A 19,331-nucleotide genomic window follows, 5' to 3' on the forward strand; every position below is an offset into this window, starting at 1 on the left:
CATCATATATACACATCACACATACACTCACACCATACATATACACCATACATATGCACACATCATACATACACCCGCCACTGCCCCCCATCATACATTAAATACACACATCATATATACACATCACACATACACTCACACCATACATATACACCATACATATGCACACATCATACATACACTCACACCATACATATGCACACATCATACATACACCCGCTGCTGATACACCCCCATCATACATTACATACACACTTACACAGACATCATACACACATCATATATACACAGACATACACACATCATATATATACATAGACACCATATATACACAGACATCATACACACATCATATATACACAGACATCATACACACATCATATATGCACACAGACACCATACACATCATATATGCACACAGACACCATATACACATCATATATACACAGACACCATATACACATCATATATATATACACAGACACCATACACACATCATATATACACAGACATCATATACACATCATATATATATACACAGACACCATACACACATCATATATATATACACAGACATCATACACGCATCATATATATACACAGACATCATGCACGCATCATATATATACACAGACATCATACACGCATCATATATATACACAGACATCATGCACGCATCATATATATATATACAGACATCATGCACGCATCATATATATACACAGACATCATGCACGCATCATATATATACACAGACATCGTGCACACATCATATATACACAGACATCGTACACACATCATATATACACACAGACATCATACGCACATCATATATACACAGACATCATACGCACATCATATATATACACAGACATCATACGCACATCATATATATACACAGACATCATACGCACATCATATATATACACAGACATCATACGCACATCATATATACACAGACATCATACGCACATCATATATATACACAGACATCATACGCACATCATATATATACACAGACATCATACGCACATCATATATATACACAGACATCATACGCACATCATATATATACACAGACATCATACGCACATCATATATATACACAGACATCATACGCACATCATATATATACACAGACATCATACGCACATCATATATATACACAGACATCATACGCACATCATATATATACACAGACATCATACGCACATCATATATATACACAGACATCATACGCACATCATATATATACACAGACATCATACGCACATCATATATATACACAGACATCATACGCACATCATATATATACACAGACACCATACGCACATCATATATATACACAGACACCATACGCACATCATATATATACACAGACATCATACGCACATCATATATATATACACACAGACACCATACGCACATCATATATATACACAGACATCATACGCACATCATATATATATATATATACACACAGACACCATACGCACATCATATATATATATATATATATATATATATATATATATACACACAGACATCATACGCACATCATATATATATACACAGACATCATACACACATCATATATATACACAGACATCATACACACATTATATATATATATATATATATATATATATATATATACACACAGACATCATGCACACATCATATATATACACACAGACATCATACACACATCATATATATACACACAGACATCATACACACATCATATATATATATACACACAGACATCATACACACATATATATACACAGACATCATACACACATCATATATATATACACAGACATCATACGCACATCATATATACACAGACATCATACGCACATCATATATATACACACAGACATCATACACACATCATATATATATACACACAGACATCATACACACATATATATACACAGACATCATACACACATCATATATATACACAGACATCATACACACATCATATATACACAGACATCATACACACATCATATATACACAGACATCATACACACATCATATATACACAGACATCATACACACATCATATATACACAGACATCATACGCACATCATATATACACAGACATCATACGCACATCATATATACACAGACATCATACGCACATCATATATACACAGACATCATACGCACATCATATATACACAGACATCACGCACATCATATATACACAGACATCATACACACATCATATATATATACACAGACATCATACACACATCATATATATACACAGACATCATACACACATCATATATATACACAGACATCATACACGCATCATATATATACACAGACATCATGCACGCATCATATATATATATATACAGACATCATGCACGCATCATATATATACACAGACATCATACACACATCATATATATACACAGACATCATACACACATCATATATGCACACAGACATCATACGCACATCATATATATACACAGACACCATACACACATCATATATATATACACAGACATCATACACGCATCATATATATACACAGACATCATGCACGCATCATATATATATATATACAGACATCATGCACGCATCATATATATACACAGACATCATACACACATCATATATATACACAGACATCATACACACATCATATATGCACACAGACACCATACACATCATATATACACACAGACACCATACACACATCATATATGCACAGACACCATATACACATCATATATATACACAGACACCATATACACATCATATATACACAGACACCATATACACATCATATATATATATATACACAGACACCATACACACATCATATATACACAGACATCATATACACATCATATATATATACACAGACATCATACACGCATCATATATATACACAGACATCATGCACGCATCATATATATATACAGGCATCATATATATACACAGACATCATGCACACATCATATATATACACAGACATCGTACACACATCATATATACACAGACATCGTACACACATCATATATATACACAGACATCGTACACACATCATATATATACACAGACATCGTACACACATCATATATATACACAGACATCGTACACACATCATATATATACACAGACATCGTACGCACATCATATATATACACAGACATCGTACGCACATCATATATATACACAGACATCGTACGCACATCATATATATACACAGACATCGTACGCACATCATATATATACACAGACATCGTACGCACATCATATATATACACAGACATCATACGCACATCATATATACACAGACATCATACGCACATCATATATACACAGACATCATACGCACATCATATATACACAGACATCATACGCACATCATATATACACAGACATCATACGCACATCATATATACACAGACATCATACGCACATCATATATACACAGACATCATACGCACATCATATATATATACACAGACATCATACGCACATCATATATATATACACAGACATCATACGCACATCATATATATATACACAGACATCATACGCACATCATATATATATACACAGACATCATACGCACATCATATATATATACACAGACATCATACGCACATCATATATATATACACAGACATCATACGCACATCATATATATATACACAGACATCATACGCACATCATATATATATACACAGACATCATACGCACATCATATATATATATACACAGACATCATACGCACATCATATATATATATACACAGACATCATACGCACATCATATATATATATACACAGACATCATACGCACATCATATATATATATACACAGACATCATACGCACATCATATATATATATACACAGACATCATACGCACATCATATATATATATACACAGACATCATACGCACATCATATATATACACAGACACCATACGCACATCATATATATACACAGACACCATACGCACATCATATATATACACAGACACCATACGCACATCATATATATATACACACAGACACCATACGCACATCATATATATACACAGACATCATACACACATCATATATATATATATATACACACAGACACCATACGCACATCATATATATATACACAGACATCATACGCACATCATATATATATACACAGACATCATACGCACATCATATATATATACACAGACATCATACGCACATCATATATATATACACAGACATCATACGCACATCATATATATATACACAGACATCATACGCACATCATATATATATACACAGACATCATACGCACATCATATATATATACACAGACATCATACGCACATCATATATATATACACAGACATCATACGCACATCATATATATATACACAGACATCATACGCACATCATATATATATACACAGACATCATACGCACATCATATATATATACACAGACATCATACGCACATCATATATATATACACAGACATCATACGCACATCATATATATATACACAGACATCATACGCACATCATATATATATACACAGACACCATACGCACATCATATATACACACAGACACCATACGCACATCATATATATATACACACAGACACCATACGCACATCATATATATATACACACAGACACCATACGCACATCATATATATATATATACACACAGACACCATACGCACATCATATATATATATATATATATATATATATATATATATATACACAGACATCATACACACATCATATATATACACAGACATCATACACACATCATATATATACACACAGACATCATACACACATCATATATATATATACACACAGACATCATACACACATATATATACACAGACATCATACACACATCATATATATATATATATACACAGACATCATACGCACATCATATATACACAGACATCATACGCACATCATATATACACAGACATCATACGCACATCACACATATGCACACATCATACATACACCCACCGCTGCCCCCCCAATCATACATTACATACACACATACACAGACATCATACACACATCATATATACACAGACATCATACACACATCATATATACACAGACATCATACGCACATCACACATATGCACACATCATACATACACCCACCGCTGCCCCCCCAATCATACATTACATACACACATACAGACATCATACACACATCATATATACACAGACATCATACACACATCATATATACACAGACACCATATATACACAGACATCATACACACATCATATATACACAGACATCATACACACATCATATATACACAGACATCATACGCACATCACACATATGCACACATCATACATACACCCACCGCTGCCCCCCCAATCATACATTACATACACACATACACAGACATCATACACACATCATATATACACAGACATCATACACACATCATATATACACTCACTGAGCAGTGACCCCCGGCTACTGAAATCAGCTGGGGGCCGCTGCCCCCCTCCATACACCCTGAGCACCGGTGTGAGGTGCAGACTTGCATCGGCTCCTGCGCCTCACACCAGCATTAAACAAAAATAAGGGGGAAGTCGGTCCGGCCCTGCTAGCCCGATACAGGGCTAAATCTATAAACAATTCACCTGCCCGTTGCCCAAAACTACTTGTCCCGGGTGTCTGGCGATAGGATTTCCACATCCATGGTATGGGCCATGGCTCTCCACTGAATTAGTGCCTTTCGACACCCGCACAAAGTGGCGGCTGACACCCCCCTCCACATATGTCTATGGGAGAGCCGAACTGCTCACCCATAAAAAATATATGGAGGGAGCGTTTCGGCTGCCACTTTGTGCGGGGGTCAACACACCCCGTTCCCGGGGAGAGACTGGGCCCCATACAGGAGATCGCGAGGGGTCCCAGTGGTCAGACCCCTGCGATTTAAAACTTATCCCCTATCCTGTGGATAGGGGACAAGGTTTTTGTACATGATATATCTCCTTTAATGGCTGCTTATTATTGTGAATTAGCTGCTTTTTAACTCCACATATTCCATACATCCCTTTTGGTCTCTGATCCATTTGCTCATAATATTGGTTGTTTGTATAAATAAAAATTATTGGTAAAAATGTTTTCTTTTTTTTTTCTTTCAACTTGCAGGTCCTGGTATTCTACTTCATACGATGCTTTTTGGCTTTCTGTAGCTGTGTATGTGAACTTTATTTTTACAAGTAAGTGTCCCATTATACAGACATACCAACACAAATAACTACAAATTATAAATACATTATGAATTATCCCCCCCCCCCCCTCTCGTACTTTTTTCCCATTTATTCCATATCCCCCTCATCAATATAAGCTCATATAGTTTTACCGTAAATACTGTACTTGTTCCTGCACGTGATTTATTTTGCCCTTTCATTTAAAAGTATTTTATAGAAATAGATGTTTCGTTGACCCCTCAAAACCAGCTCAAGTATAGCATGTGACTTCAAAAGAGGTGTTTGTCCCCAGACTTTGTGAACGCATCAAGGATTTGCAATTACTTTAATCTAAATGTGTGGCTGAAATCCTATTTCCTTGATAGAGTTTCATAACTGAACAGTTTCCCTTGCTTAGAAAGGTGCTCTACCCTAGTGATTCCGTTATCCCACCAAAATGAAAAGTCCTTAATCTTATAAAATTCTACAAATTTTAAATTTTCCCATATTGGAGTAAATGTCGTGCTACCCATTATTAACAGAAGAGACCGGAGTTTTTTCCAGGCTCTTTCCAAGCGTGCTCCAATTAGAATTTTTTTTTAAAACTTTTTTTGTGTGAAGAACCTTCTTTCCAATAATTCAAATACTTTTCCAGATTTAACCCCACAGTATTAATTTAAACCATAATTCAGCAGTGTTCCCTCTGTGCCAAAAATAAACCATAACTGTACCGCTAGGTAACAAACCCTAAAATTTGGTTCTAATAGACCTCCTAAGGCTCTAGGCCGGCAGCTTTTTCCTCACTCTCTTTCTTCCCCAGATTAGTTGGTTTAGAATTCTGTCTAGCCGTTAACCTATAGTAAAGTATCTGCGGGAGAATTATCATCTTAATTAAAGCGATTCGGTCTAAAATCAGGCCGAACCTTTAATGCTGCAGATGACATTCTGTGAAACAAAATGGGGATTTTTAACAAATAACAGAATGTCATCTGCATGCAGCAGAATCTTAGTAGTCATTTCTTGCAGAACAAACCCTTCAAAACAAACTCTCTTTAATAAAGTTTTCTATAAATAAAAGAAATAAAAAGGAAGAAAGGGGGCACCTCTGGCGAGTTCCTCTGGGCAGTCCAAAGGATTCAGTTAATCCTCCATCTATTCCAACTCTGGCCCTTGGATCATAATAGAGCGTCAGAACCATCCTCATGAAACAGTGTCCTATTATAGACTTAGGTTTGTAATAAGAGTTTCTAAATATCCAGAGTGCCCTGACTCTAGAGATGTTAATGGAAGTGAAGGGGGAGGGGGACAGGTTTGCATCCTTACAGTTCAGGAGTTCGGCCATTATAACCCATATTAAACTGGGCAGGAGTATGTGCATCAGGGTAAGAACAGAATAATTGGGCTAATTCCCTGCAGTCTGGAGCTTGTCCAGTCTGTCCCTGGTGCACGCACATCTGCCCGGTGCCTGCTTTGTCATATGAGCATAAAACACTTACAATGATATTTGATTCACTCTGAACAGCTGGGCTCTTTTAGAGGAATCATAGTTGTAACTTCAACTAGATATGGGGCGTTATCACCTCAATAACTCAGAGCCCCGTTCTGGCCTGAAGTTATAACCGTGAATTCTCTGTAATGGCACAGCAGCAGGGAACTAGTGACAGGTTCCCTTTCAGAATGGTTGTAGCTCTCTGCCACCTATTATGTCATATGAGTTATAATAGTTACACTGCCTAACTGTATGGAAGCAAACCTGGCCCTCTCCCCCGCCATCATTGTGTTACAGTGTGCCCTAAAATTCAGGTGTAGAGCTGTACAAGCTTACAGGAAAAGAGGGCCAGGCAGGTTCAGTTACTCCCATTATCCCTTACACTCACTAGGATCTTGTAACATGACATCTCATCAGATTTTGCTGCCTGAGGCTCACACACGCTTGCTCTCTGTAAAGCACACACGTATATAGATCGCTGCTCCTCAACCTCCTTCTGCATACAGTGTCCGCTCCTCTGATGGATTCCTTCAATAGTTAGGGTGCATTCACACCATGTTTTTGGGATACGGTCTAAAAATAAGCCGACTGGAGTCACTGTCTGACTCTCTCCGGCTCATTCAAATGAAAAAAATTCTCCCGTTGGATCTGGCTGCCGTATCCCCAAAACGTGGTGAGACTGCACTCTTAGAGTGGTACAAGAAATAATATAAATTATAATATAAATAAATTAACACCTCCAGATTCAGGAACCCTTGAGCTATGAGTGAATATTAAAAACTCGACATGTTTGTGTTAAAGGGTACCTCTCATCAAATAAACTTTTGATATATTTTAGATTAATGAATGTTGAATAACTTTCCAATAGCATGTTAATGAAAAATATGCTTCTTTCTATTGTATTTTTCCCGATCAGTCCTGTCAGCAAGCATTTCTGACTCATGCTGGAGTCCTAAACACTCAGAGCTGCCAGCCTGCTTTGTTCACGGCCAAACAGGCTGTGAACAAAGCAGGCTGGCAGCTCTGAGTGTTCTCCTTTGTGAACAAAGCAGACTGGCAGCTCGTAGTGTTTAGGACTCCAGCATGAGTCTGAAATGCTTGCTGCCAGGACTGGTAGGGAGACCCCTAGTGGTCATTTCTTCAAAATGGAAAATTAAATAGAAAGAAGCATATTTTTTAATAACATGCAATTGTAAAATTATTATTTTACATACATTAATCTATAATATATCAAAAGTTTTTTTGATGAGAGGTACCCTTTAATGCATTCATCACAGCGGATCTGCCAGCAAGAAAACAAGTGTAAATATCTAGCCATTTTTGCCCCTGTTTTCCTGATGACTGTTCTGTTTTCATTCCTCAATAAAAAGGTACTCTGCAAGCTTTTTTACACAAACATGGGCAGAAAAAAAAATCTTCATACCTTCTCTATGTTCCCCTGCTGTCTCAATATCGCTGTGCTGGGTGTTCATCTGTCACAGTACCACTGCGGTCAATGATTTTCTGAGCGACACTATGCTGCATTGACCCCTAGTACCAGGAAGAAAAGCTCGGCTGACACCTTTGCTGGGAGGTTAATGCATCCCAGTTACGTTTAGCCAATCACTGGCCACAGCTGTGTCCCTAATCCGCTAGTGATTGGCTGAGTGGTACCGATCAACCCCCAGCACCACCAAGAGGAGTTTATCGGAACCAGAAGCAGCTATAGCAAGGCAGCAGGGGAGCGTGGGGGTCAGTCCCACCGCCTGAGCATGTTTGTGCTAACATAAAAAAAATACAAAACAAAAATAAACTTACCGCTAGAGTACCCCTTTAATCCACTTTTAGATTTTCATAATTATTTAACTTTTTTCAATTTTTGAAATTTATATTGAAAGTTGAGTGCTTTCATACAGTTCACAGAGCTCAGAGGTAACATATATTACCTTATATTCACTTGCTTGATGTCTGTAGTCTTGACTAGTCTTGACAAAAAGAGTCTGCGGCAGCTGAAGTGTGTATAATTTAGAAATATTCTGTGACATTGCATTTGTAGTTAGAAATAATAATTATTTTACTATGAATCTGTATATAAAGCCATATACATCCATGCCTTAGTTTATACCCTAAAAACCTAATGACAGCTCCACTTTAATTTTCCGGAACATCAGTAAAATCTGCAGTGCGAATGTATGTGGAACAAGGCCCCTGCCTGTATTAAAGGAGTAGTCCAGTGGTGACCCAGTGGTGAAGAACTTATCCCCTATCCTAAGGATAGGGGATAAGTTTGAGATTGCGGGGGGTCCGACCGCTGGGGCCTCCTGCGATCTCCTGTACGGAGCCCCGACAGCCCTCGGGAAGGGGGCGTGTCGACCTCCGCACAAAGCGGCGGCCGACACGCCCCCTCAATACATCTCTATGGCAGAGCCGAAGCGCTGCCTTCGGCATTCTCCGGCTCTGCCGTAAAGCTGTATTGAGGGGGCGTGTCGGCCGCTGCTTCGTGCGGAGGTCGACACCCGCTATCTGGCCGGAAAGCCTGGCCCCCGTACAGAGAGATCGCAGGGGGCCCCAGCGGTCGGACCCCCCGCGATCTCAAACTTATCCCCTATCCTTGGGATAGGGGATAAGTTTTTCACCACTGGACTACCCCTTTAAGCCCTGAGTATCTCACTATTGCTGTGACATGGGAGCCCAAAACTAGAAAGCTTTAGTTTGGTTATTTCATGCCTTTCAACCACACACGCACATTTTTATATTCTGTTCTCATTTTAATCTCTTTTAGAGCTGTATGCAAACGATTTGGACTCCATGTTGGGCGACTGATGCTGGCTTTCCTTGTACTCAGCACAGGAATGTTTTGTTCCGCTGCTGGTAGGTGCTGATGTTATACTGTTGTTTTTTTGTGCGTATACATGTTCATTTCTTGTAGTTATATTTCTCATAACAAGTAAATATTCTTGTTCTCCAGCAAAAAAAATGAAACACCTTTTAAAGAGATCCCCTCCCAATGATCCTTCTCAATGGATTTGTTTTACAGCTCTATGCAGGGAACTGCATACAAACCCTTAAAGGGAACCTGTCACTAGTTTCATGCTGCCTGAACAACAGCGAGCATAAAACACTGACAGACAGGCTCCCGTATCACAATGATATATGATTCACTCTGAACAGCTGGGCTCTTTTAGAGGAATCATAGTTGTAACTTTGGCTAAGAATGGGGCTATGAGTTATCACCCCAATGTCTCAGCGCCCTGTTCCTGACTGAAGTAATAACCGTGATTTCTCTGAAATGGCAGCAGCATGGAACTAGTGACAGGTTCCCTTTAAGCGGAATTGTAGCTCTTTGCACCCATTAGTTTTGGTTATCCGGTGAATTTGTTTTTAATTTGACTAATTTCCCCAGGCTGTCTAAAAAAACTTTAACTCACCTTTCTCGTTCCCCGTAACCTCTGATATCAGGGTGCCCTGTCCTCGGCTGGTGATTCTGCCTTTCACAGAGAAGCATAGTGTATCATCTGCAGGAAGGGAAATGGACAGTGCCGCTGGCCAATCACTGGCTGAGACAAGACACCACTGTGCCCAGTGATTGGCTGAGTGGTGCTTTGACGTCCCATCTGCAGCTCTGGACTACTGCAGAGAAGCAGACTGTCAGTAGAGATGGGGAACCCTCATATCGCAGGCTTTGGGGGATCTGAGGAAGGGGAGTTAAAGGATTTATTGATTTATTAAGCATGCTAGGGACATTGTTAAAATAAAAAATATCACTGGATAACCCCTTTAATCCTTTAACCCATTAAGGACACAGCCCATTTTCACCTTAAGGATGGGAGCATTTTTTGCAAATCTGATCACTGTCACTTTAAGCATTAATAATTCTGGGATGCTTTTACTTTTCATTCTGATTCTGAGATTGTTTTTTTCATGACATTCTAATTTATGTTAGTGGTAAATTGTTGTCAATACTTGCTTCATTTGTTGGGGAAAATTTCCAAAATTTTATGAAAATTTTTAAAATGTAGCATTTTTTTAAACTTTGAAACTCTCTGCTTATAAGGAAAACAGACATCCCAAAAAATATATATTGATTCACATATACAATATGCCTACTTTATGTTTGCATCATAATGTTGACATGTTTTTTACTTTTGGAAGACATCAAAGGGCTTCAGCAGCAATTTTCCAAATTTTTTACAAAATTTTCAAAATCGGAATTTTTCTGGGACCAGTTCATTTTCAAGGACCTTCATTTTAGATATACCCCATAAAGTACTCCATTATAAAAACTGCACCCCTCAAAGTATACAAGATGACATTCAGAAAGTTTGTTCACCCTTTAGGTGTTTCACAGGAATAGCAGCAAAGTGAAGGAGAAAGTTAAAAATCTCCATTTTCTTTTAGACCCTGTTTTTGAATTTTTACAAGGGGTGAAAGGAGAAAAAGCCCCCAAAATGTGTAACCCAATTTCTCTTGAGTAAGGAAATACTGTGGTTGCACTAGAGGGCTCAGAAGCGAAAGAGCGACAATGGTATTTTGGAGAGTGAATTTTGCTGAAATGGTTTTTGGGGGCATGTCGCATTTAGGAAGCCCCTATGATGCCAGAACAGCAAAAAAAACAAAAAAAAAAAAACAACCACATGGCATACTATTATTGAAACTACATCCCTCAAGGCACTTAACAAGGGGTAAAATGAGCCTTAACATCCCACAGGTGTAAATGACATTTTTTTTTTTAACACTAAAATATAATTTTTTCACCAAATTTACCATTTCTACAATAGGGAATTGAAGAAAATGCCCCCCAAAATTTGTAACCTCATTTAGTATGGAAATACCCCATATGTGGATGTAAAGTGCACTGCGGGTACACTACAATGCTCAGAAGAGAAGGAGCACCATTGGGCTTTTGGAGAGAGAATTTGTTTGGAACGGAAGTCGGAGGCCATTTGCGTTTACAAAGCCCCCCGTGGTGCCAGAACAGTGGACCCCCCCCCCGTGTGACCCTATTTCGGAAACTACAGCCCTCACAGAATGTAATTAGGGGTGCAGTGAGCATTTACACCCCACTGGTGTTTTACAGACTTTTGGAACAGTGGGCTGTGCAAATGAATAATTTAATTTTTCATTTTCATGGACCACTGTTCCAAAAATCTGTCAGACACCTGTGGGGCGTAAATGTTCACTGCACGCTTATTACATTCCTTGAGGGGTGTAGTTTCTAAAATGGGGTCACGTGGGGGGGGGGGTGTCCACTGTTCTGGCACCATTGGGGCTTTGTAAACGCACATGGCCTTCAATTTCAGCCAAATTCTCTCTCCAAAAGCCCAATGGCGCTCATTCTCTTCTGAGCATTGAAGTGCGCCAGCAGATCACCTTACGTCCACACATGGGGTAGTTATATACTCAGAAGAAATGGTGTTACAATTTATGGGTTGCTTTTTTCCTATTACCCCTTGTACAAAAGGAAGAATTTGGGATATCACCAGCATTATAGTGAAAAAATAAATTTTTTTCATTTTCACCTCCAACTTTAATGAAAATTCTTCAAACAACTGTGGGGTGTTAAGACTCACTATACCCCTTGTGAGGGGTATAGTTTCCAAAAAGGGGTCACATGTGGGTGTTTTTTTTTCCGTTTATGTCAGAACTGCCACCCCTGTGCAAATCACCTCAAATGTACATGGTGCGCTCTCGCTCCTGAGCCTTGTTGTGCATCCGCAGGGCATTTTACGTCCACATATGGGGTATTTCTGTACTCAGGAGAAATTGCGTTACAAATTTTGGGGGTATTTTTTTCCCTTACCTCTTGTGAAAATGAAAAGTATGGGGCAACACCAGCATGTTAGTGTAAAAAATTAAATTTTTTACAATAACCTGCTGGAGTAGACACCAACTTTTCCTTTTCATAAGGGGTAAAAGCCCCCAAAATTTGTTAGGTAGTTTCTCTTCAGTACGGAAATACCCCATATGTGGCCCTAAACTGTTGCGTTGAAATACGACAGGGCTTCGAAGTGAGAGAGCGCCATGTGCATTTGAGGCCTAAATAGGGATTTGCATAGGGACGGACCCGGATGCAAGAATGACAGTTGCCTCCGATTCTAAAATTACTCTACGGAAATGTTTCCCAAACAGGGTGCCTCCAGCTGTTGGAAAACTCCCAGCATGCCTGTACAGTCAATGGCTGTCCAGCAATACTGGTAGTTGTTGTTTTGTAACCGCTTGAAGCTCCATTTTGGAAACCGTGCCTTACTAGACATTTTTCATTTTTATTGGGGGAGGGGACTGTGTAGGGGTATGTGTATATGTAGGGTTTTACTTTTAATTTTGTTTAGGTATAGTGTAGTGTTTTTAGGGTACATTCACACGGGCAGGGGATTACAGTGAATTTCCGCTGGGAGTTTGAGCTGCTGCTGAAAATTTGCTGCATGTCGAACTTGCAGCGAGAAACTCGCTGTAAACCCCCGCCCGTGTGAATGTACCCTGTACATTTACTTCGGATGGGGTGTGGGGCAAACCTTCAGCTGTTGCAAAACTACAACTCCCAGCATGCCCTTTGGCTGTCTGTGCATGCTGGGGGTTGTAGTTATGCAATAACTGGAGACGCACTGGTTGCACAACATAGAGTTTGTTACTTAACTCAGTGTTTTGCAACCAGTGTGCCTGCAGCGGTTGCAAAACTAAAACTCCCAGCATGTACGGTCTTTCAGTGCATGCTGGGAGTTGTAGTTTGCAACAGCTGGAGGCACACTTGTTGCGAAACACTGACTTAGGTAACAAACTTTGTGTTTCACAACCAGTGTGCCTTCAGCTGTTGCAAAACTTCAACCCTCAGCATGCACTTACAGCCGAAGGGCATTCTGGGACTTTTAGTTATGCAACAGCTGGAGGCACTCTACTGCAACTCCCAGCATGCCCTTTGGTTGTCAGTGCATGCTGAGAGTTGTAGTGCATTTCATAGAAATAAATGTGTCTCCAGCTGTTGCATAACTACAACCCCCAGCATACACAAACTACCAAAGGGCATGCTGGAAGTTGTAGTTGTGCCTTCTGCTGTTGCATAACACCAACTCCCAGCATGCCCTTTTGTAAATCACCAATCTGAATTGATTGGGGGGGTTCACAGGAAAAGCCCAGGGACTTGCATGGGGTGTCTGCTAAATGATTTCAGCAGGCATCCCAGTCCGGAATTCCCACTGGCGTACAGGTACGCCCTGTGTCTTTAAGTCCCAGGATGTCGGGCGTACCTGTACGCCCTTGGTCCTTAAGGGTTTAAGACACCAGGCCATACATATAAACTGCAACAGAGAGGTAGTTCCTTAATTTATATACATACATCTTAGTGAGCAGCAGGGCCAGGTTGAAGGGCAGGCGATCACCTAGGATCACAGCAAGAAGCAGAGACACAATTTAAGTGAAGAAAAGAATAATGCCTGACGCTTTGTGTCCCACAAATATTAACTCTATAATCTGTGTGACGCCACTACAGCTTGCCGTCTTGTGCCCTTGTCCCAGCTTCAGAAATCCTCATAGCTAAAACTAGAAACATGGCGGTGGTTACAGGCATTGATCCAGCACCATAGGAGGCTGCCCTTTTGCACACTAACCACTGAACGCTTGCTTTATTAGACTGATTGAAAGTGCTCATTGGTTGTTTAACTAACCTCTTTCAGATTCCTAACCAATGAGCACTTTGAACATTCCAATGAAGCAAGTGCTCTGTGTTTAGGTCGGTCCTTATGCTACTGAACTAATGTCTCCCTCTTTCCCAGACTTCTCATTACCTCCAGCTCACTGGCCCCATGAACCCCTCTCTGCCACATGGCTGACTCCTGCTCTGCCACAAGATGTTCCCATGCTTCTCTCTCTGTCACAGTTAGGAGGATTTCAACATTATCCTACCCAGCTGCTTTATTCCTTTGATCACATGAAGTAATTTTACCCAAATTTGACCATTATGGGCTGTTTCCAGATTTCCTTTTGGCATATTTATTGTATTACTAGAATTCTGCATATTTACTTTTTGATTGTTTTTGTGACTGTGATCCCTTTTATCAAGTATGGTAAAGGTTGTGTTAATGTTATGATTTTTTTTTATGACTTATACAGTGATCCCTCAACTTACAATGGCCTCAACATACAATGGTCTTTTCTGGACCATTGTAAGTTGAAACCAGACTCAACATACAATGTACGGACAGTCCAGATCTGTGAGACGTGTCAATGGCTGAAAGAACCGACCAATCAGAATGGGCATTCACTGGTAAAACCCCTGTATTACTGAAGTGTATGCACTGACTGGTGTCTGGTAGCGCCCCCTACAGTACAGGGAGGTATTACATGTTCTTTACTCTTTACCTGTACCAGGGTTAGCTGCTCCTTTGGACACCAGGTGAGGGCGACTCCATGTTACTTTTTTAGGACATTGCGTGTACTGTACAGGACCCCGAAGAAGCTCCTGTCCTATACATAGACCAGTGTTTCCCAAGCAGGGTGCCCCCAGCTGTTGCAAAACTACAACTCCCAGCATGCCCGGACAGCCGAAAGCTGTCCGGGCATGCTGGGAGTTGTAGTTTTGCAACAGCCGGAGGCTCCCTTCTTGGGGAACACTGACATAGACAGTGATTACAGCTCCCAGCAGATCTTTCTTACTTTTATATGTAAGGATTTTCTTTATCTGTATTAGTTATCTACTTCTTTTTCTTTAATCCTCACTTTTCCCTATTTTTTGATGACATTTTGGTGCCTTTAGAACCAATTACCAGGTTTCCATAGAGTTCTGGTCTCAACATACAATGGTTTCAACATACAATGGTCATCCTGGAACCAATTAATATTGTAACTTGAAGGACCACTGTATAAGATAGGGCCAGGGACTATTGATAGGATTTAGATTATTGGGCAGACTAGATGGGCCACATGGTTCTTATCTGCCGACACATTCTATGTTTCTATGACTTGGCCTCAATCTCTTTCTTGTTTCTCCCTGAAGCATATCTTCCTAGCAGCTTCTGCATGTACACCACGCTGATAGCCATGACGGGCTGGTACATGGAAAAGGTCTCTGTGGCTGTGCTGGGAATTGCTGCTGGAGCTATTTGGGGATGGCCTTTCAGCGTAGTACTCGGGTAAGAAGCACTGTTATGTTATTATCATTCACACAACCACAATGGCTCAGACTTGCTAAACTACAAGCCTGTTTTGTAGTGTGTTCTGACACGTATCTCTGACATGTTTTTCCCGATTTTGCACAGAAAAGTATAGTCAGAAACTAGGGCTGGGCGGTATATACCGGTTCATACCGAATACCAACATTTTTGTGCTGCACGATATGAATTTTAACCCATACCGCAATACCAGTCTGTCCCCTCCCTCTCGGGAATGAATGAATCAGCCCAGCGCTGCGCTGTCCCCACATCAGGGAACTAATCCTATGTGACCCGCGAGCGCTATTCTGCCACTCTATACCAGTGGTCTTACACTCTATACCAGTGGTCTCCAACCTGCGGACCTCCAGATGTTGCAAAACTACAACTCCCAGCATGCCCGGACAGCCAACGGCTGTCCGGGCATGCTGGGAGTTGTAGTTTTACAACATCTGGAGGTCCGCAGGTTGGAGACCACTGCTCTATACTGTGCGGTATCCCTATGCCCGGGCTGCAAAGATAAAAAACTTTAACTCTTCTCCTGTTAGTCCAGTACCGGCCTCACTTGTTTCCTGGGGACGGGAACGTCGGACAGCCGTCAGCCTATCACCGGCCGCAGCGATGTTCCGCCTCGGCCGGTGATAGGCTGAGCCCACTGTCATGTAAGAAGCCGGCTCCTTACATGACAGTGGGCTCAGCCTATCACCTGCCGAGGCAGAACATCGCTGCGGCCGGTGATAGGCTGACGGCTGTCCGACGTTCCCGTCCCCAGCGTAAGGCTGACATAGGTGAGTTAAAGTAAATTTTGTTTACCTTTTGCAGCCCGGGCATAGGGATACAGCACAGTATAGAGTGCCAGCGCCGGCGGCCGCAACAAACAGGACGAGGAGGGCAGCGCATGCGGGTGACATATGTTAGTGTTAACCCCAATGGGGATGTGGGCAGATAATTAATATGGGTTGGGGGGGGGGCTAGAAAATACTGTTCTATACCGTGGAACCGCCAAAAGTTTAAAAAATACCGTGATGCACACATTTGGTCATACCGCCCAGCCCTATCAGAAACCCTAAAAGGTAGATGTGCCTTTTTTGTTTTTTTTTCCTTAAACCTTGAGATACCAATAATAATACTTAGTAAAAAATGAATTTGTTGATGCAATATAAATAAGAGGTTTCCTACAGTTTTTTTTATAGAAATTGTCTCATTGGTATAACAATGCAGAGAGGCAAACATCAAATACACTGAACAACAAGCGGACTGTTATTAATCTGATGGAATGTGAAAGCAAAACCCTAATACATAAGGATCTTGAATCCCGTCTTATTACACCTGGGCCAATGTGTAGATTTCCACATCACGTACAGGTTCCCTGTTTTTGTAACTGTGACTCCTTTCATTCAGCACAGGCTTTTAGCATATGTGCTGCTGAAACACATCCATATCCATATGGTCTGGTCTTCTTGATGGACTCTCTGCGTACATTTACTTTGAAGTCTAGATCAAAGCCTGCATAAAGGCACCAAAGACTTACCGAGCCCAGCGGTGCATATATTACTGAGCTGTGGAACTGGAAGTGCTGAATATAATCATCCTGAACCATTGTGAAAAACTGTAGAATTCTATGAATGTAATCCAGCAGAATTGTAGTCTCTCTTCTTTTTGTTTTTATGCTGGACCATGTGTGAGCAATGGTTTTTATAATGTAATCTAGCAGAGTAACTGGCGTTGCCCGGTCTTCCTACCTAAACTATGTGGGAGAGAAGAAGCAACAATAATGCTCTTGTCCTCATATCCGTGTCTTTATATCCGGGCGTCATATCCTTATCTCATATGCCAACCTCATATTCCATCCTCTGCCTTTATATCTTGTTCTCATCCCCTGCACTACCTGTTCTCTGCTCCTGCCTGCCGGACAGTCCAGAAGGGTGTTTAAAAGTCCCGGGCAATCTCAACAATACAGCCCGAGAGTATCACTCAACAGTACAGCCCGAGAGTATCACTCAACAATACAGCCCGAGAGTATCACTCAACAATAGAGCCCGAGAGTATCACTCAACAATACAGCCCGAGAGTATCACGATTAGGAGATTCACCAGAAGAGAATACCCCCCCCCCCAACTCTCCCATAAGGGAAGGGTTAGGATCAATTTAACTCTATATATGGGAGTTATGTTGAAACCTACATACACAAGTTTTTATTCTCAGGATGGGGATAAGTGTCTGATTGCTAGGACCACCCGACCTCCAGAAAGGGGACCATGAATTTTTTCTGTCAGTTCCGTCTTAAAAATGTAATTTGACTGTGGCACTGTTGCAGGACTGTATTTTACTACTTTAGGCTACAGTTGCACCTGGCAGAAATGCTGCAGATTTTCTGCAGCAATTTCTACTACAGCGAATTTGCACTAAATTTTGCAGATTTGAAGCAGCTTACAGGGACATGGACTCCTGTTTATCCCCAGTCTACTGCTCCGTCACAGTAGTGAGTG

At 40.5% G+C, this 19,331-nt stretch overlaps 1 protein-coding gene across 3 annotated transcripts in view; it reads left to right on the forward strand.

Moving 5' to 3' along the window:
* ALG9 (ALG9 alpha-1,2-mannosyltransferase) overlaps positions 1-19,331 on the forward strand; it is a 198,041-nt gene that overhangs the window by 17,076 nt on the left and 161,634 nt on the right. For all 3 annotated transcript variants that reach the window (XM_056542769.1, XM_056542767.1, XM_056542768.1), the window contains exons 4-6: positions 6,194-6,264; positions 10,485-10,573; positions 16,689-16,824. In XM_056542769.1, the coding sequence (XP_056398744.1) occupies positions 6,194-6,264; positions 10,485-10,573; positions 16,689-16,824 (296 nt within the window). The remainder of the gene's footprint in view (positions 1-6,193; positions 6,265-10,484; positions 10,574-16,688; positions 16,825-19,331) is intronic.

This window comes from Hyla sarda, chromosome 10 (genome assembly GCF_029499605.1).
Source record: "Hyla sarda isolate aHylSar1 chromosome 10, aHylSar1.hap1, whole genome shotgun sequence".
Classification (NCBI taxonomy): Eukaryota; Metazoa; Chordata; class Amphibia; order Anura; family Hylidae; genus Hyla; species Hyla sarda.